The sequence below is a fragment of the Eptatretus burgeri genome, chromosome 7 (genome assembly GCF_056783735.1).
Source record: "Eptatretus burgeri isolate ZD-2024b chromosome 7, Ebu_testis_v1, whole genome shotgun sequence".
NCBI classification, from domain to species: Eukaryota; Metazoa; Chordata; class Myxini; order Myxiniformes; family Myxinidae; genus Eptatretus; species Eptatretus burgeri.
The window spans coordinates 23,261,001-23,282,791 of NC_140967.1; the positions used below are offsets into that span (position 1 = coordinate 23,261,001).

The window sequence follows — 21,791 nt, forward strand, 5'->3', positions numbered from 1 at the left end:
CTCAAAAAGTTTTTTTTTTAATACATACAATGTCAAGGCTCATTTCAGAGCGAACACACAGAACGTATAACAAGGGGAGCAGGAGATAAAAGGGATGGGAGAGGGAAGCACAAAACAGTGGGGAGTAGACACGAGGAGATCTGTGGATGGGAGAGGGATGCGGCAGGGTACACAGGGTAAACAAAATGGACACTGCAGGGACTTTCAGGAAAGAAAGCAGGGAATATGAAGGAGGTGGGTTTGGGGTGGATTAACGGGGGTAGAAAAGATCATTGTTTTGGATGGGGGAAGATAAGAAATGGTGGTGAACAGCTATTTTGAAGACCTAGAGGGAAGAGTGGGATTGAAGAGTGTGTGGGAACTTGTTCTAAAGATGGGGAAAAAAAGAGGAATGAAAGAATGAAGGCGAGTAGTAATTCTTGATTTTGGTAGTTTCACCAGAATGGGGTTGCTGGCATACCTTGAGTGCACTCAGCAATTATAGGGGGGTGGCAAGGCCGGAGAGGAGACGGTAAAGATAGAAAGACCACCGACCTGCCTCCAGTGGGAAAGTGAGAGTCCCAAAGACTCAGCCTCATCACAGGAGATGCACTATGTGTGAGGCAGGAGCACCAGCCCAGGGTGGTTGTGGTTGGGGAGGGGTGGTGGGGGGGGGAGTTGTACTCCATCAGACTGTGGATTAAAGCTTTGCAAGTGGTCTAACTAATTAAAGGTCGTGAGCACAGATACACTAAAGGGAGATCATGTTTGACAAACTTCTTAGAGTTCTATGAAACAGTTTCTAATTGGGTGGATGAGAGAAATTGGCAGTGGACATGGTATATCTACACTTTAAGAAGGCATTTGATAAGGTAACACAAAGGAGGTTGTTAGCCAAGGTGAGTGGCTAGTCAGGTAGCTAACTGGATTGGAAACTGGCTCAATGATAGGAAGCAAAGAGTGACTGTCAATGAGAGGATGTCTAGCTGGGAGGATGTAAGGAGTGGGGTACCTCGGGGATCAGTACTCGGACCATTATTATTCATAATTTACATCAACGGTTTGGATAGTGAGGTGAAGAATAGGCTTTCCAAATTTGCAGGTGACACAAAGCTTGGTGGTAAGGTAGAGGGCAGAGAGGGGGGTGATCAGATTGAGGAGTGTCGAGATACTTTAATAGATTGGGCAGAAGATTGGCAGATGCAATTTCACTTGAATAAATGTGAGGTGCTGGGGATGGGTAAGAATAATGAAAATAGATTACATGATGCAATGGGCAATTTTACAGCATGTCACACAGGAGCAGGATCTGAGGGTGGTAATAGATACTGAGGGTAAGCAGATAGGACCATGTCAGGCAGATATATAGGTAAAGCATATCGGGTTGCTGATTGTATTTGTAGGTAGATACAATATAAATCAAAAGAGGTAGTGTGTTAACACTGTGTAGGAACTTAGTGAGGCCACATATAGAATATTGTGTTCAGTTTTGGTCACCCATCATTCCTGTGCAGAACTCAATAACAGAAATACTTTGGTCACATCTGAGGAAGGCCCTCGCTGCCAAACAGAGGGTTCAGCATCGGCTACAAGATCAATTTCGGGCACAGCTCGACTCAGTTACGAGGAGTGACCAAAGGAGACATAGTGAAGATGTTTAAAATGGTGAAGGGTGAAAACAAAATAAGTGCACAAAAATAAGCAGAAATAAGCAAAATAAGCAGTCTTATGGATAGTATCAGGGGCCATAGACTGAGAGTGAAAAAGAATAGAGTTAAGAGAGTAATAAGCCAGGGGTCTTTCACTCAGAGTAGGTAATGTATGGAATGGTCTCCCTGGAAAGATGGTGGCAAAAGAAAGAGTAGATAGGTATAAATTCGAATTATTATATCGGTATTGGGAAGGATTGGAGATGGAAGAGTACCGGGAAATTGCCATGACTTGTGGTGTTGATGGCTGATAGTATACATATGTAGTGGTTGTGATGTCTGTGGGGAGTCTTATGGAAGGGCGAGTACGTGGTCAGTCTATGTGTATTCCTCACTCTACAACCGGTGTCGTCCCCCCCCCCAATTCCCCTCACCCACTCCAGACCCCACAGAAAAAAAAAGTAATCATAATCAAAATACTTTGGGTTTAAATATTATTTTGTTTGTAAATATGGCACCTTTACTTCACCCTCCCCCAATGAGATTGAGTCTGTGGCCTGAGACAGATTTGTTTGGTCTGGTGTGGGTGTAGCACAGGAATGATGGGCCAAATGCCTTCCTCCTATGTCAAAGTTCCTTATTATTCCTTGTTAGCTTGCTGGAAAGATGAGTGGGTCATGTGACAAAACCAAACATTTCCTTCCTGGTCAACTCACAACAACTACCTTATGAAACACAATTGTGGTTGAATAACGAAATGCCCCATGTTGTTGTTCCACATTTTTGTCACGTGCAGCAAAAGTAAAAGGTTCACTCAATATATATTGCTCCAACTTTCAGGGATTGAATCCAAAAGTTAATAAAAACGAGCTTAGAGGTCATTAATAATCAGAAGAGGATTGTGGCTTGTCAAGTTTGAGAAGCAATGAAGAGAATTTTTTGGGTTCTTCACAGGGTTTTAGGCTCTTGGAAGACCTGTCACACAGATATTGTACACACATGCAAACAAACATTACAAAACACTGGACTTGACTTACTTAAACATCAGACAAAACCAACCAGTGACCTTGGGGGAAACCACATAACTTTCCAGTGTACTCGGTGCCGATGACGGCATCTTGCGACGTCACTTTTCTCTCCACAATCATTAGAGCAATCAAGGGGAAATTTCCCCATAATTGGATGCCAACCCATAATGTTCTATCTTCTAAACACTGAACGTCAAGCAAGGAAGCAGCACGTACTATTTTTAAAGTGTTTCGCATGACCTGGCAAGGGTCGGAATAGAACAGTTGACCTGCCAGATGCAGAACAGACACTCGAACCACAATGCCACTGAGTTTGGTGTTGATCGGGAGTGACAGCTGCAATAATCCACACTTGTAAAAACGAGTTTACATACATTACATGAAGGATAACAAACAATATGTGAAGGTTTACATTAATTACATTGCCATGGATCACATGCAAGATGTGGAGACCAGGACATGGACAAAACACAGTACATGCAATTTCAATCCAACAAGACACGTAAATAAAGAGTATTCCACATTTAACATTTGAGGTTAACGGCAAGTAGGTGTCACTATGCTGCAATATACAGACTTTATATACATATCAAAACTAATCATAAGACAAGCACATCAATTTTTATATCAGATTATGTAGTCATGCCTAACCCTAACAGTTAAAATACCACTCGGATGTTGAATTAATACCAGGTGGGGTTGACTCTGCCTGTCATCTTTCAGAGGTTGGCAAAATGAGTGCCAGCATGCTGGGGTAGTCTCAGAGTGGCGACCTGTCCAGGATTGTGCCCAATAGCCAAGGAGACTGCTCCGGCAGCACCAACGCTCTGCACAGAATATGAGCCCAATGGATGGATGGATTATGTTGTACTAAGTACTACTACTAGTAGTAGTGCATAAGACTGAAACATGTTTCTCAGACAATAGCGATTTTCCATATTAGTATTGTACGAATAGGATTGATGGCGGGATAGTTCAGAGAGAATGTACTCTTTGTCTGGAGAATGCCTGGATTTGAATCCCAATTCGACTGATAACTCATCCTGATTTTTCAATGGTAGGGCATTGTAAATACTAAACCAGTGGTCCTGTCCACTAAGATTTGCTTGTGGACATTAAAGATCCTATGGTATCTTATAAAGAGTAGGTCATTGTGTGCCGACACCCTGTTCAAATTCCAAAACAATGCCACGACAGAGAGTTGCTTTGATCGCACTCTGAAATGAATGAAGACCCACCCATTCCGAGTACTTTCTCAGGTGTGGAAATGTTCACGATCTCATCACATGAGGAAGATAAGTATTCTAAGATTGACTTAAGCAGTTGAAAATGGTTAGAAGAGGGAGAGATGAGAATATATACTTGCCTAATTTGCCGGAGTATGATATTACGCTCACATTACAAGTTATTCGCTGCACGTGATGAAAATCACGGGATCAATTCCAGCCAATAAAAACAGACAGGCAATGAAGCAGGCTTCCTCAAGCAATGAAACATCAGCCAGCAGGACTATTGTGTGGGAAAAGCAATAACAGAACTCAACTCAGCAAATTCCTGATGGATCAGCAATTCGAAAGTCAGCTGAATAGTTGTGGGACAATCGATAAGCAGAACAAAAGTTGTTGGATATCAGAATGACATAAAATGAATGGGTAGCTGTTTAATCCCACAGAATTGTCATGAGCGGGTCCCTAAGTTCAAGCAAAGCAAAAATAGTCAATAGCTCATACAGTCGAACCTGACATCGGTCACTGTGATGTGTACCTTTAAAAGTCTCTTCTGTGGAGCATGCATGGTGATGCGGTCTGGACGTCTCTGGATTGTTCAACAACAACAAACGTTCTGTGTGACAGAGCTGACTTTTGGTCGAATAGTTAAAGACTTGTTTCTTCATTCCCATGGCTGCTCACTCATGGCTCAACCCACGCCTGGTAAGCATGGCAAATATGCTGAACATCCCTCAATGTGAGCTGCGGAAGGCCTTGGTCCTGCATTGGACCAAAATAAGCTGGTTTACAGAATTTTAATACTTTGTGACAATCATATCCAATTTATTACTTGCAAAATTGAAGATTTTTCAAGCATATTGGTCAGTCGATTTTGTTATTCTGTTTGTCAGACTGTTTTCCCCACTGTCTGTCTGTTTGTCAATCGCCGAAAGGTCACAATTTTAAACCGATCTTCACAAAACTTCACCAAATGGTGGAGTTTGTCATAAGCAAGAAGCCTATTGTTTTTGAGGTCAAAAGGTCAACAAATTTATCAAATTTCTAAAATCCTCAATTTTCATCCAATTGACTTGAAATTTGAAGAGAAATATTTCAGGTCACTGAATTCAACCAGCAAAATAAGAGGTCAACATAGACCAAAAGGTCAACATAGGCCCAAGGTCAATTTTTAGCTCTCATACGAGCCTCGACAATGTGTACAAAAAATAAATAAATACAGATGGTATTTCTAAAATCCTCAATTTTCATCCCATCGGCTTGAAATTTGAAGAGGATTTTCATATCAGGTCACTGAATTCAATCACCAATTATTTTTGAGGTCAACAGAGGCCGGATTTCTAAAATTGTCAATTTTCATCCGATTGACTTAAAATTTGAAGACGAGTTGCATATTTTATCATTGAACTCAACCACTAATTATTGTTAAGGTCAAATTTGTTTTATGGATTTTGAAAGTATCGTGCTCTGCACGATATATCGGCGTCTTTTCTTGTTTTCACTTTTGGTAATGCACACCGGAAAATAGAAACATGCTTTTGAGAGATTTCCTCCATGACACAAACACACACACACACACACACACACACACACACACACACACACACACACACACACACACACACACACACACACACACACACACACACTTCTGCAAAACATTTTACCAATACAGATCAAAATTACTTCAATTTGTTGAGAAGATAAAGTCACGTTCTCCTTTTTTCTCAGCGTGAAACGTGACCGTAAACTTCAGATAGGTTCCAGTCATAAGAGACCGCATTTCACAAATCCAGAGGCCAATTAACCCCAACAGTGAAAGAGCACCTCAACTCATAATACACTGAAAATGCACTCAACACCGATTTTCCAGTTTCAAGCCTAAACTTCGAATGATTAGCGGTGCAGTATAAAAATATTACAAAAGGATGTCTGCAAGTATGGAATCTTTTGGGTATAATAACTTTTATAAGCATTACCAGTTAATAATATTTCGCTTCTAAATTGATAAGGAGTGCAAGACTTTCACAAGCTTGAGTTCATCGAACACCTTATTAAAGGCTACCTTGAAAAACAAGAACATGGGGGAGGGGGGGGGTAAATACGAGAGGTAAATTTAATTGGTCATGATGATGTAAAATGCCATAATATTCTGTCCAAGTACTGTTAAACTTAAGGGTTTTGAAAGTGCCAAAAGGCGATTTGTGTTCGACTGTGTTCAAGTATATAATTCAATGGAAATAAAATAAACATTTTAAAGGTTGTGGAAAAAAAAATTCGCAAGTCTTTTTTATTTTTTTTTTGTATACCTTGGTCGAGGCTCGTATGAGAGCTAACACACAACTCACAGCAAGGAGGCATGAGACAAGAGGGGCAGGAGTGGAAGGGACAAAACAGTGGGGAACAGACATTAGGTGAACTGTGGAAGGGAGAGAGAGGGATGGGGATGGGACGGGGAACATGGCGAAGAGAAGATGGACATTACAGGGACTTTCAGGAAGGAAAGCAGGGGAATTGAAGGAAGTGGGCTTGGGTGGATTATCAGGGGTAGAAAAGATCGAGGATTTGGATGGGGGAAGATAAGAGGTGGTGGTGAACAGCTGTTTTGAAAGCCTGGAGGGAAGAATGGGAAATAATAGAGTGAGGAAGTTTTACACCACCTTACTTAACACGTGACAGAAATAATTCGTGCCTGTTGTTTGTGTCCAATATAATGTCCTTAAAAACTAATTTTCTTCAATTTTTCTTGACTGCCACACAGGCAGACAGAGTAAAATAATTATCTCACTCCATTCTGCGAATGCATGATCAGGACAAATTCAGAGATAAAGTACTGTTAAACTACAGGTTCGTTTTCAGATTCATGTTGTAAATTGAACAACTCATATTCAAAATACAACAATCAATTGAAATTAAGTTGTTCCTTGATCATAAACTGATGTTTGTGGAGAGGCAGACAAAGTGAATCAATTGCTTAACCCCACTTCTTGCTTCGCGTGGATGGGGTAATAAACAAATTGAATCACATTGCCATACAAAAATTATCAACATTATATTGTGTGTGTTTGACTTGCTATTTCTTGTCTACACAAATCAACACTAATTTATATTTATTCAACAGGCAAGTACATCATATCGCTTTGCCGACAAGGGTGTGTGTGTGTGTGTGTGTGTGTATATATATATATATATATATATATATATATATATACATATATATATATATATATGTATATAGATATAGATATATATATATATACATATATATATATATATATATATATATATATATATATACATATATATATATATATATATGTATATAGATATAGATATAGAGAGAGATGAGGAATTCTGGCAGATGTGATGCCAAGTTTATCATCCATCAAACAGATGACACACATTGATGAATCACCCTGCCTGTGAAACACCAGAATGACAGTTTACAGCTGGGTCAAGATTCAAATACAGGCTACACAGAGTGAGCATGCATACCTCTCGGCTTTCCTGCTGTGATGTGGCGATTCCTTAATTCATTAATGAAAATTATTTTTTTCTCATTGTGAACATATCATATATTTTGCCTTCCTACCTCCAGTGTCGAACTGCGGTATCACAATTGAAACTTGAAGAATGTGCCAAGTGGCTTCACCACACAATGTACGAAACGGTTGAAGAAATTTTTTAAAGGGAAATTTTTAATTTTTTCTTTGTATTTATCTCTGCCAAAGTGACGGATCATATAATGGAAGAACATAAAGGGGAAACGTCATGGAAAATAAAATTTCACATGTTCAACAAGGCAGCCACCACCTGTTGCACTGCAGACCAACATGTGGCCAATGCAGGTGAGTAGCCTTGAACTTTATTCAAGTCGATCGATATACAGTATTGAGTGACAGTGCGAATATTTTAGAGTGCTCGCCAAGTGGCTTAAGCACTCCAACGAAACGGTTCATAAGAAACGGCTCGCTTGGCATGCGATTAGCAATCACCAAACTGTCATATTAAACATACACCTCCAGGAGAAGCATGAAATGTCAAATATACCCGAATTGGACAAATTAACACTTTTTTAGGAGTCAGAACTGCTTAACAGTTCAATTCTGAGGCTCAGATTTTTAATTCTGCTTTGTTTAAGAGATTCTCAAGGTTATGCCATGTGTGGAAATGAAATAAATCCACGAACGCTGCCGTCTCTGGGCATATAAGCATTGCAATGTACAACAGTTGCAACGATTCATAGCTGTGATGAACAGGCATTTGATAATATGAGTGAAGAAAGTGAAAAAAAATTAAAAAAAAAACTTAATTGTTAAGAAATCATTGTGGCCTATTCCAAGTCAAGGCATGGTTGAGGAGGCCAAAAAACATGGCAGCTTCAGACCCCAGCGAGGTTACCTAAGATACGCCTTAAGACCAGTGCCGGATTAAGCCTCGGCTGGCCCTAAAGCACATTTTGAAATTTTAGAGAATGGCCTGAAAAATTTAAATTAGATCTCGGGCTCATGGAAATGGACCCCAGACAAAAGATGAACTGATTCAAGAACAAAATATTTAATACAAAAAAAGACAAATATTTAATGTGAAAAGAATTTTTGGCCCGAATTTTTGGCTGGCCCTAAGGCACATGCCTTGTCTGCCTAATGGTTAATCCAGCACTGCTTAAGACCCCATAGAGAGCGGTGACCGATGATGCGCCTGATAAAGGATATAATTAAACAAGGCCATTAATTATCTTCAAAAAGGGTGTTTTAATTCACCCAAACACAACAATTTTCACTATTGCACTTCCTTGTAGTTTTCTTAGTGTGTATGCAAAGTTTCAGGCTGCAAGGTTTCATGGTTTTGGTTTTATGGAGGACACACACACATACACTTAGTGTGGATTACAGAAGTTAAAAAAAAAAATCAATTAAAACATGGTAAACTTCAATGAGCATTCATCGACATCATGGAGAACTGGTCCTTACAAGGGTTACAGTCACGCTGCGTCGGCAGAAAAATAAGGATAACAAATTTTCTCAACTGAATATTGAGGAGTGTGCTAACTGGCATGGGAAAGATAAAGGGTGAAATGACCATTTTGGGCTTGAGCCCTTCTTCAAAGCAAGAGAGTTTATGGCTTTGAGGAAGGGGTTCATGCCAGAAACTTTGCTTCACCTCCTCCTCTATGGCAGTGATTGAGAAAGCTCATTGTCTTTATAAACATTGATTTACACAGTTATAATTGTGAGAAAATAAAGCGTTACCGGAGTATGCACTTTAATTTTGCAATGAGATGAATGCGTCGCCACTGGTGAAGCCATGCGATAATATTGCCTTACTCACTTTTAAACAACGCAGAAGCGAGCACATTCCAGAGAAAAATACCATGGGATGTTCAGAGAGAACGCTTTAAGGTACAACATGCCATTTATAGTGCTTCTGGATGCGTCTGAAGCCAACTTCTACGCAGTAATGAGAACAAATTCAAATTTGTTCATTAGGAGATGGGAAAGTGGTATCTTGTCAGTCACAATTAATTCAACAGCAAGAGAACCATCAAAAAAGAACTAGAACGAACAGATTCAGCTGAGCTTTTCATGATGCTGGTCCACTTGCTCTGGGCCAGGGTTGGCTTATTTTTGTTCCACCATCATCAACTTTATGTTAAACTATTTAGGCACAATTACAAATCAGCAAATACTCATGTTCACATAAAGCAAAAGGCACCCTTCTCATAACAATCAAAATCCTTCAATATTATGTGTTCTGAAAACCAATACAAATAACAACTCTGTTAACGATACAAAATGAAGAACAGGTATGGCTTTCGAAAAAGCCGACCATGTAATGGAATTGATCAATGTTAATGGATATCTACTAACAAAAAAGAAGAAATAAACTATAGGAGGTTAGATCTTATACTTACCTCCATCACCAAAAGGTGGATGGAGGTTATGTTTTCACCTGATCTGGATATGATAAATTTAAAATAAATTTTCAGTGATTCTTCACCGATGAGAGATAGGGCCAAAAACGACATATATTACGATATTTCAAAATGTTCCAGAAGGATTATGGCAAAATTTGGTAGATGAGTTGGGTAGGTGACAACAGCAATGTGATTAGATTGTGGTTCAAGTCCGGATGTAGATCTGGCCTATCTGTGGAATACAAAACGTAAACTGTTCAATCTGGCTCTACCGAGTGTTGTTCTGGTTCAAGTCATTGGATCCTATTAAGTGAAATGTGACCATGGTTTGTATGCGATATCATCCAAATCTTATATCTGCAAAAAATAGCAGACTTTTTGACCCTCCACCCCCCCTCCCCCACTCCTTCCCCAGCACCCTTATGTACAAGATAATTAAGCTCGGTCCAGTGCAAGTGAACCAATCTTGGTGCAATAATATAAGCCAGTAAAGTGTAATGGCGTATACATTGTATGTGATGAAACTCAAACTCTTCATTTTCCCACTATTTTCTTCTTTTTTTAAGCTTATTGCATTGCTGCAGAAAGTTCATCTCCACATCATATCCTTATATTTGCTTTCAGAAAGAGGGCCACTGTCTTGCTGGCTGTTTTCCTATCACTAAAAACGTAATTAGAACTACCAATGGGCCTGTATATGACCTTCCCTAAACACACAGCAAAGAGCACACATAGCTTGCAGTACACAAAGGTAATTAAATGAAATCAAATCGATATGAGTGCACAAGTCTGCCCAGCAAACGAGGATGCGTGCACTCACCCCAGCACAATGAGCTCTCCGTATTTTACTGGCTCGTCTTCAGGCAACGAGGGCTCCTTGGGCCCAGGTGGGGAATACATGAGCAGAGTAGGACGCCTGGACCCTTTGACCTTAGTGTGAGATGCTGGATCAACCAACACCTCCACATCGCCCGTCTCCGCCACAGTCCTAGAAATAGACAAATACACATGGAGAAAATAACTAATGATCACGTCTACAATGATAAGTGGATGAAATCACCACCACAAAAGTGATAATTTGATTAAAGTACATGAAAGAGTCACAATGACGTAGAGGTACGGGAGGAAATCACAAAATCAATGGAGTTTAAGTCAGAAACACCACCATATAATATCACCTCTTATAACGCCTATTATTTGCAATTACGTGGATGAACCGCTTCGTGAGATAGTTATGCCCACGTGCAAACTTCCCAACCGAGGACTTCATTTATCTTCATGTAGTGCCCCTCCATATGCAACCCCCCCCCCCAAAAAAACCCCCCATATCATTGATACAAGTAGAAATCCCACAATATTGGTAAGTCATCCGTCAACGGCAACGTGCCCGATCAAAGGAACCATTGATGAACTTCCGGAGTGCTTTGTGAAAAATCCGCACCATAACTGCCAAAATATACCGAGACCCTCCCAAAGGTCATGGAACTTAACTCCGAAAGGAGTAAAATACACAAACAAACAAATAAATAAATAATAGCCTCAGCAAAAGAAGAACATTTTCTCAGCCAGTCTATCCATCTATACATGACGGCAATATCGTTTTGTGAGACAGAAATGGTCGTTTAAAGCCACCAAGAATCGCAATCAACCAACGATCGGCCTTTTTTATGGCGAGCAATCTGCAGCAAGTTGGAATCCCTTTTGAACAGTAGTACCCTCTGAAGTTAATATGTACTTCCCAAAATATATATATATATATATAAGAATTAATATTTAAGGTTCAAGGCTTCTAGATAGTAGGATAACAGGATTTTGGCAAACAGAATTTTCTTCTTCATCTCAATACAAAATTTGTGGATTAAAATGTCCAAAAAGATGAAAAGTGTAGAAAACAAAAACAAAGGGCAAGACTAAACTATGCATTGTGGATTTCAGGAAGTGAAACAGGTAATCAGGTACAAAAACAATCATTGCTGTAAACGAGCATCTCTTTACCACGGCAACCTCCAAAACACATTGGTAATGCATGCGGCAGGTTTGCACGGGCAAGCATCGATCAGACACCGACACAAGCACGACCGGGATTTAAATACTGTGAAACGAAATAACAATGTACAGGTCAGTGTTGATATTTTCATCTCGTGTTAAACACACGTGCGCAAGGTTTTGAGAAATACTCAAATGGGATTGCAAAGTTTCCCAAAACGTAATCAACTGTTCATTTTGCTCCGTGGTCTGAATCAATAATCTAATTTTTTTTTTTCCATACTTGGAAGCACACTGGGGAAGGTTCATCAATGCTAAAGGAAAGAGAAACGAAATGACGAATGAACCAGAGTATAATGGGAAGAATTACAAAATATCCAAGGCCACAACCTCCAAAGTGCCACAAGACGACGAGTCGTACAACATTCGATCGACTTGGGGATAGCGTGAAGGTTTCGGATTACACGAGATGAATGGTGTTCAAGAGACTTGGAGCAAGAATCAAGGTCGTCATATTTAGCCATGGTCATCTCTCCTTCCCACCCCACCACCTCCCCCACCCACTCCTCAATGCAGACCGAAAACGTTTCCAAGACAGCACAAATACATTCTTGCCTTGCGCTTACCTACTCCAGTTAATTCTGATTGCATGACAGCAATTGGTAACAGCAATGGTATTGTTTGGGCAGATTGCATCGCTCAGCAGAAGTCCAAATGAAGAGATTTAATAAGCAAAACATACTCGATGTATTCGCAGGAATACACAAGGTCCGTTACACCGATTCCGTCTCCCTCTTTGGTATCCCGCTGAGTGATGCAATCTGTCCAAACATTGCCATTGCTGTTACCAATTGCTATTGTTCTATCGGCTTCAACCACCTTGCATTTTTGGAAACGCTGCGTCTTGTGTTGCATTTTGATGACTCAGACTTCAAACAAGCAAAATTTCCAACATACTGAGTGGGTGGAGGTTCTTCAACTATAATCACTCAACCAAAGCACCATTACACCAAGAACAAGAAGACAGAGCATTTAACAATGCAGCTCGCCTTGCCAGGGTATATCGATAACGGTAGTTCTGCGAATGAACGATCTCTCGCGAAGTACATCTGTGTGCAGTGACAGGACACACGGACACGTACAACCTGTCCATCAACAAGGCAAAAAAAAAAGAAAACGAAGAAAGTATGTTTCGGAATAAAAGATTATTTCTCGTGAGACAAAAGTAGCGTTCTCAAGTCCATATGCATGCTTCCTACTCTCATGAGGATGCAGTATATGTGATGCAAAGTGCAGATGGGACATGACAAAGTGAGAGACAATTCTTTTAAAATAAGAATACAGGATACACATTAACGGCTCTAAAAAGTATATTTCTGTTTATTATGAACGATAAGGAATCTTTTACTGACAGTAATTGGAAATACAGTAGCGTAAAGCCATCATATCATATGTAGTGCTGCCTTCAGCGACCGCTTCTGCAGTGCCATTAGCGAGTTCGAAGGATCACAGAGTTTGGAAATAGCTTTGAAGCAAGACGGTAAACGAGAACACCCAAAAGGAAAGCACAATCGATTCCGGTCTGCGTTGCTTCGGATTTTGATGCGCCTCCGTCTCAGCATCATTGCGCCTGCATTGTGAATTCCCAAGCACAATTTTTTTTTTTTGGACCTGGCAGAGTATGGCCCAGAACACGAGTACACATTCTGGAATGTAACTTCTTCACAAGAGCGTGGCCCTCACACGACTGTTTTAATGAAGCATTCAAAGTGCAGGCATCGGTGTCGGCGCAAAGCCATGTCAGGGTCCATCATGTGTGACTGTGCGCACTAGGCTTTCTGGAAAGGTGTTTCTTCATGTCCGGTGTTTATTTGCATTTGCGCATCCCGCAAAAATAAATAAAAATTAAAAAAATTCACAGTTATCATTTCTGAACGCAACGGTAAAAAATAAACAACTGAAAAATGATAATATTTAAACGCTTAAAATTGTTCTATTAACAAACCAAACATTACCACACATGGGAAAACCACATCATTACACATTGTGGTGATAGACAGGAGACGTCATGCTGTGGTCAAAATGCAATACTCCTGTTTGGCAACAGCTTGACTGTTTTTTACAAAGAGGTCATGTCTGGTCACACAAAGGACAACCTAATGTCAGGTTTTATTTGGGACGAGCAGGGGCGACCCAGCACTGCCTGGTGGGCGGGCGGTGGGGTATTCGGTGCTGCCCAGCTCGGTGAACTTTTCCTGGCAAGGTGTTTCGGGAGGTGTTAGACATTGAAAAGCTATGGAGCTATTGGTCTCGTGGTGGTTACCTTTTGCCTGTGGGCCGGCGGCAGCACAATCTCGTCCCTCATTCCAATATACCCTTTTAGCGGCCTTTGGTGGCCTCAAAATGAACTTCAAGGCCAACGTGTGGCAACTTAAAACCTTGCCCAGATTCTGAAGTACCTACACCCAAAATTTGGGCCTGTAGGTGTTACGGTTCGTCCGTGAAAGAATAACGTACAAACACACAAACAAATACACAAATGCAAAAACAAACACACAAACACTTGAAAATATTGACAAGATTGAAAGATAGCAAGTCATTTCTCATGATATCCCCCTTTTACTTGCACAAAGCTGCAAACAGATCCCAAACTATTGAGAAAACATGTGAGCAATCCATGTCGAGAATCGCAACAGGTTGGGTGTCAGACAAGGATGAATTGACTAGATTTTGGTGAATATCCGGATCCATATCTGGATACAATAATTTTCGCGATTCGTCACCATTGAGAGATGGGGCCAAAAACAATAAATCGCCCGATATCTCAAACAGCTATGGACGGGTTATGAAAAAACCTGGTAGATGAGTTGAGTAGGTGACAAGAACAAGCCGATTTGATTTTGGCTTAGGTCTGGATGTAGATCTGGCCTATCAGTGGATACACCACGCAAACTGTTCAGCCTGGCGGAGGTATACACTGTACCAAGTACTTCTTTGGTGGCAGAGGTAATTATATATAAATAAAAAAACTAGAAGGGCACTCGGTCGAGCACGTACCTCTGCCACACAATGCCTGATCCACGAGAACATTTTGGGCCCAATACATTTTTGAAATATCATGCTATACAGTACGATATCGATTTTGGCCCTTTCTCTTAATGGTGAAGAATCACTTTAAAAATTAAGTACATCTCGTATCCAGATCCAGATCCGGATCTTCAGCAAAATCTAATCAGCTCGTCCTTGTCACACACCGAACCTTTTCACAAAATTTCATCCGAATCCGTCCACAACGTTTTGAGATATCCTGTACGCAAACAGAGAGACAAACAAAAAAAAGACAGAAAGGGGTGAAAACATAACCTCCTTCACCTTCAGTGGTAGAGGTAACAATTCCTGCTTATTGTGATCAGTTTGAGTGTAAAAATACTGCGGGCCATAAAAAAAAACAATTGAATCAAATCTGTAAACGTGATGGTGAAGCTTGTGTCACTTCCCACAATAACGTTAAAAAATCCTCTGTCATCTTTAAAAGTTCCTAACCAACTTAACATTGTGCAAGTGGATCGATTTAAGCTTGCCAACTGATGCAACCATCCATTTATTATCTCTCTTAGCAGTACAATATCATGCCAGACACAAACAGTTCGACAACTCAAATGAGGAAGAGCAACGAAACCCGATGAAGAGACACGTCCGCCACCTGACCACAGGAAGACGTGTCTTTTCACATACCTATCCACTTTGTCTAAATGCACGATTCAAACCTGAAAATGTAATCAGAGATCTCGGCATTAGAGCTATAAAACAGGCGTTTATGAGCTACATTATATCCCTTCACGTGTAATGGAAATAAACGGTCTGGATAACCGATGGTCTGGAAAGGTAACCCCCCAACCCCACACCACCCCCACAATTGGAATACTGGTTAGCATTCAATATGCAGAATTCATTCGTATGCCATAGATCTTTATTCTTCATTAAATAAATGTACACAACCTCTTCCACGAGACTTAATCTTATCAAAAAGGTCCAAACAAAATTAATAAACAAATTAATAAAATAATCATGTCATTGAGATATTGGCTCGCAGAATGTAGTCTTGAGTTATGCACACTTTCCTCTGAGCTGTCCAGCCTGGGTTTGAATTGTTGGACAACTACAAACCTGGGTTTGAATTGTTGGCCCAGTTACAAACCTGGGTTTGAGTTGTTGGCCCAGCTACAAATGCTCATTCTGGTGTTTCACATGCAGGACGAGGCATCAGTGTGTGTGTGTGTGTGTGTGTGTGTGTGTGTGTGTGTGTGTGTGTGTGTGTGTGTGTGTGTGTGTGTGTGTGTGTGTGTGTGTGTGTGTGTGTGTGTGTGTGTGTGTGTGTGTGCCATTCCTCGGATGGATGTTAAACCGGGAGTCCCGCTTGGTAGCATTAATTGGTGGACGTGAAAGATCCCACGGTATACTCTGCAACGATTATGTGAGGTATCGCAGGAAACCCTGAAATTTTTTTTCCAAATTCCTGAATACTCAGTTGAGTATCCTGCATCAGTCGTGACCCATCCAGGATTATAACCCCAGCCAAGAAAATGCTTTCTGCAGCACAGAGGCTCTGTATGGATCATGGTGCATGATGATGATACCCGAGGTCTGACATGTTTTGCAAGCAACTTGGATTGCTTCTTTTTGAACACCATTCCTTCCTGATTCCATATCCAGGCAATGCATGACGTCATCGCCATCATGACCGAAGCGAGTACTCAGTTTTTACTCCGTTTGTTTCATTTCTTGTTTGTCCGGATAATATCTCGGCCATCCTTTGAGCTAGGAAGCTGAAACTTGGGGACAATAGTGAAGATATTCTTTGGCCAAAACGTAATTTTTTCATTTTTTGATTAATCAATCAATTGATTAATTACTTAATTATTATCGATTTATTAATTCCTTAATTATTTTCTTTTCTCATCTGGGCAATATCTCAGGCACCTTTTGAGCTAAGAAGCTGATATTTGGACACGATAGTGACCAAGTGATTTGGCTATAAAGGGTATTTTTATTAATTCATTAATCAATTGATTATTAAATTTTTCGATTAATTATTTAATTTTCAAAAAGTTACAGATTCGGATGAAACAATGGGGGTTTGGGTATGTTATTAGCCAATTGATTGAGAAATTATTTTACGATTATTTATTTAAATTATGAAATCAATTAATCAATCAATTATTGTACACCACTCCCTCCCAATTCCGTCTCCATGTGCTTGCTGCAAGGCGGCATCGCTCGGTGCCAAAGTAACCCCAGCAATGTCATGCGTTGGAGGATTTGTTATTTATTTATTTGGCATGTGGGCGGTATACTTTGAATGTACCTCTACTTGTTTTTTTCTTTGCTGTTTTACAAAAAAAAATCTAAGCTCATGGAAGAGCGAGGTGACTGAGGGTAAAAAGGCAACAAAATGGCGGTGAGCCACAATTGAACACAACAAGCAAGGGAATTAATTAACAAGAAAAAAAAGAGGAGAGGAGCGGAGGAAGTACAGTAACCTACAAGTAAGAGGATTGGGTGAGGTAGGGTTAATAACGGTAGAAGATATTGTCAGGTAGCGATGAGGGCGGGGAGGTGACATGAGATAGTGGTGCACCACTTCCTTGAAGCCCAGGAGGGAAGAGTACGATTAAAGAGTTTTTGGAATGCCATTCCACAGATGGGAGACAAGAAATAAAAGAGCATGGTGTCCAGAAATCCTGGATTTGGGGAATTTAACCAGAATGGGTTAATGGAAGAATGCGTACATCCTGGGATTGCTGGGGAGGGTCGGAAGGCTGAGAGGGTAAAGAGAGCAAGACCAGAAGAGGAAAAAAAAAAAAAAAAAAGAGGACTAATGACCTGTCCACATTGTGAAAGCAACAGATCATGTCGTTTGACCTCATTGTGGAAGATGCCAATAATGTTGAGAGCTTTCAATTCCACAGAATCCAGGAGACAGATGTGATGTTGGCACCAGGCCCAGAAGTGAGAGTAGTACTCCATGGATCACTGCCAAAGGCCTTCTAGACTGCCAGTAGCTCTGATTTTTCAAAAACAACAAATACTTTAATTGCAATGGACCTTGTGTATTCCTGCGAAAATATCTGCGGTTGACTTTGGGGGGCAGCTTTGCTACGTGCTTGACCCAGGAGAGGTTATAACTTTTGGTGACGCCTAGAAGTTCAAGAGACTGAACTTCCAATGGCTTGCAGATAACCCCCTTCCAGATTTTTATAATCTAGTTGGCAAGGAGAACTTTTTTGCCCTCTCTATGGAAGTCTCAGACCTGAAAATGACATGACAGTATTATAATATTCTTATTGGGGATGGGGGGGAGGGGGGACATCCTCTTTCTGGGTGAGTCAGTGCGAGGAACCTCGATACTGCATCCAGTCTATTGGCAGCAATTCAAATCGTGCCAGATTATAAAAACAAAGATTCCATTAAAAATGGATATCCTGCCAGTCATATCATAAATGAATAATCAGGAAAGTACATTTACATTCACTAGCAGATACCCATCTACGACGGGTATGGGGGACAGGACGGACCACAATACTCGGTTACGGTAGTTTCTTTGGATGTTTTGTGCCGCATTCAACAGCTCAGTTCATATTGGTGGCTTGTCTGGGTGCCAATGGTAGCGTTTGAGACCGGTCGCTTTAGATTGTTGGCCTTGACACATAGTGCCAGATGAGTAACACGAACGATTTGACATATTCATCATTTCTATATTACCTCCATCAACAGATTAACAACATGGCAGGATAAAAGTCAAAAATGCCGAGTTGAACAAACGTCCTGAGCTCATGAACTTAGTTAAGTAAAGCACGTCGTCTGGGACCCGGCCATCGGTTTGCCGCCGAACATTGCTGATTGTGACGTCATTGATTCCCTCTTTGAAAATTCTATCGATATTCGATTTTTTGAATCCGCTATCACCTGCATAAATACATGGAACACATAATGTGAAGATTTCGGAAGTATGAACAGAATATGTTCAGAGAAAAGTGTGTTAGAAGTTCCAGGCTTACGCCCATTATATTATGATTATAATGCTTAGATTAAAGACTCATCAGAAATTCATAAGCTTAAGAGAAATAGTAAATAGGGGATGAGTGGTGAATGAAAAGAAGAAAATTTAGTAAAAAAAAACAAAAAAAACATGATTTGAAAATAACAGAACTTGGAGAAGATAGGCGAGAAAGACAGAGAGAGAAAAGGACAGATGGACAGAGAGACAGACAGAGAGACAGAGACAGACAGACAGGAGACTTTGTGCACTGTCCAAGACCCCTCTCCGCCGAGAACTGCCCAAGTACCCCGCTGAGAGCTGCCTTTGCCCACTTTTGCTTCATTGTATGCCCATCTCTGATATCACCATCCCCAACCCCAAAAAAGCTCATGTTCTTCAGGAAATACTGATCTCGTTTCCCTCCAATGCAAGCTTTATGTTCACCCTGCATTCATTTATTCCACCTTTTCTCTCATTATCTGCAGAACACACGTTCATCTGTTGTGTTGTTCTCTTCCCTCAATGTCCTTCAAGACAGGTGCTCACCCATGACCTCGTGGTATCTCCAATACCCACTCTCGAGCTTTTCCACTCACGTGGGCCCCTAGCCCCTATAGATTACTCCTTGCCACTCCACTCTCATGCCCTAAAGCATCTGAATATATCTTTTTTTTTTGTCTGTTCCCCTCCATCAGCTTGCTGACCTACGACTCTGTTTTTAAGCTGTTCTGAGAGCCTCTATTCCTGCAGAAGAAGAAGAAAAAAAAAAACAAGCAGCCATAGACTGGTACTTACGAAATCGTCAACTTGACCTCTGACCTTGTCTAATAAAAGCAGTCTCTCAAGAAGGTAGCGACGCAAACCAGAAGTTTCTCCGATGATTCTGTACCAAACCATCAAAAATCGAATGTTTTGGATGTTTGACCTCACTGTGACCTTGACCTTTGACCGATTTTGAAAAAAATCTAATCAGCACGAGCCATCACCCTCCTGAATCACGTGGTGTAATTTGACATTGGTAGCTTCTTCCGTTCAAGTTATCTGTACCAAACCATCAAAAATCGAATATTTGACCTTGCTGTGACCTTGACCTTTGACCGATTTTGACCAAAATCTAATCAGCACTCACCATCACCCTCCTGAATCACGTGGTGTAATTTGACATTGGTAGCTTCTTCCGTTCTCGAGTTATCGTGCCTACAAACAAACAAACAAACAGAAACGGAAGGCATCAATATACTTACGAAATCTTTAGATTTCGTAAGTAACAAGCAGTCATAGACTGGTACTTACAAAATCGTCAACTTGACCTCTGACCTTGTCTAATTAAAGCATGAATCAGTCAGAAGCCCAAGGGGAGCTTGAATTCTGAATTCATTGTGGTCTACGATTTTACACTGTGGTTTGCAGATAATGAGTCCCAGACAAAAACTAGATTTCTTATAAAAATTCCATTTTTATTATTATTATTATTTTTTTTTTAGTACCAGCAGGATATGCCAGATTATAGGTGTATTACTTTTCAGAAGAATCTGATAAAAGACACATATATATATATATATATATATATATATATATATATATATATATATATATATATATATATATATATATATATATATATATATATATATATATATATATATATATATATATATATCAGTTATTCATCGCTGTTCCAGAATTTCGACAACCGAGTTTTAAGCGTCCGAAGCGATCGCAAAAACCGAAGGCAAAATTAAAATCGAAGTGAAAACGAACTCGTAATGTCGAGCGAAGCAAAAATACTCCATTTCTCCACGCAAAACCTTAACGTCACTCAACGGCGCGTCTGCTCGAGCGCACTGCATCATGGGACGACCCATGACGCGTCGAGTGAAATATTTTTTACACAATCTTAAAACGTCTCCAAAACATCCGATTTTTACCAGAAGTTCGACAACCGAGTTTTAAGCGTCCTAAGCGATCGCAAAAACCAAGGACAAAATTAAAATCGAAGTTAAAACGAACTCGTAACGTCGAGCGAAGCAAAAATACTCCATTTCTCCACATGAATTTATGGAATTATGTTTGACCTCACTGCGACCTTGACCTTTGACCGATTTTGACCAAAATCAAATCAGCACTAGCCATCACCCTCCTGAATCACGTGGTGTAATTTGACATTGGTAGCTTCTTCCGTTCTCGAGTTATCGTGCCTACAAACAAACAAACAAACAAGCAGTCATAGACTGGTACTTACGAAATTGTCAACTTGACCTCTGACCTTGTCTAATAAAAGCTGTCTCTTGAGAAGGTAGCCACACAAACCAGAAGTTTCTACGATGATTCTGTACCAAACGATCAAAAATCAAATGTTTTGGATGTTTGACCTCACCGTGACCTTGACCTTTGACCGATTTTGACCAAAATCTAATCAGCGCGAGCCACCACCCTCCTGACTCACGTGGTGCAATTTGACATTGGAAGCTTCTTCCGTTCTCGAGTTATCATTTTTTGGATGTTTGACCTCACTGTGACCTTGACCTTTGACCAATATTTAATCAGCACTAGCCATCAGCCTCCTGAATCACGTGGTGTAATTTGACATTGGTAGCTTCTTCCGTTCTCGAGTTATCTGTACCAAACCATCAAAAATCGAATATTTGACCTCACCGTGACCTTGACCTTTGACCGATTTTGAGCAAAATCTAATCAGCACTAGCCATTACCCTCCTGAATCACGTGGTGTAATTTGACATTGGAAGCTTCTTCCGTTCTCGAGTTATCATTTTTTGGATGTTTGACCTCACTGTGACCTTGACCTTTGACCAAGATTTAATCAGCACTAGCCATCAGCCTCCTGAATCACGTGGTGTAATTTGACATTGGTAGCTTCTTCCGTTCTCGAGTTATCTGTACCAAACCATCAAAAATCGAATATTTGACCTCACCGTGACCTTGACCTTTGACCGATTTTGAGCAAAA

General features: G+C 40.4%; 1 protein-coding gene across 2 annotated transcripts in view; it reads right to left on the bottom strand.

Annotated features, from left to right (window-relative positions):
- The window catches only part of LOC147022823 (E3 ubiquitin-protein ligase pellino homolog 2-like), a 238,815-nt gene that overhangs the window by 179,333 nt on the left and 37,691 nt on the right, over nt 1–21,791 (bottom strand). The window contains exons 1-2 of one of the 2 annotated variants that reach the window (XM_085887699.1): nt 12,835–12,853; nt 10,620–10,787 (exon numbers count right to left, since the gene is read on the bottom strand). In XM_085887699.1, the coding sequence (XP_085743825.1) occupies nt 10,620–10,699 (80 nt within the window). In that variant the 5' untranslated portion in view covers nt 10,700–10,787; nt 12,835–12,853. Of the gene's footprint in view, nt 1–10,619; nt 10,788–12,834; nt 12,854–21,791 lie in introns of those variants that run through there. The other variant, XM_085887700.1, reaches the window with a different exon arrangement.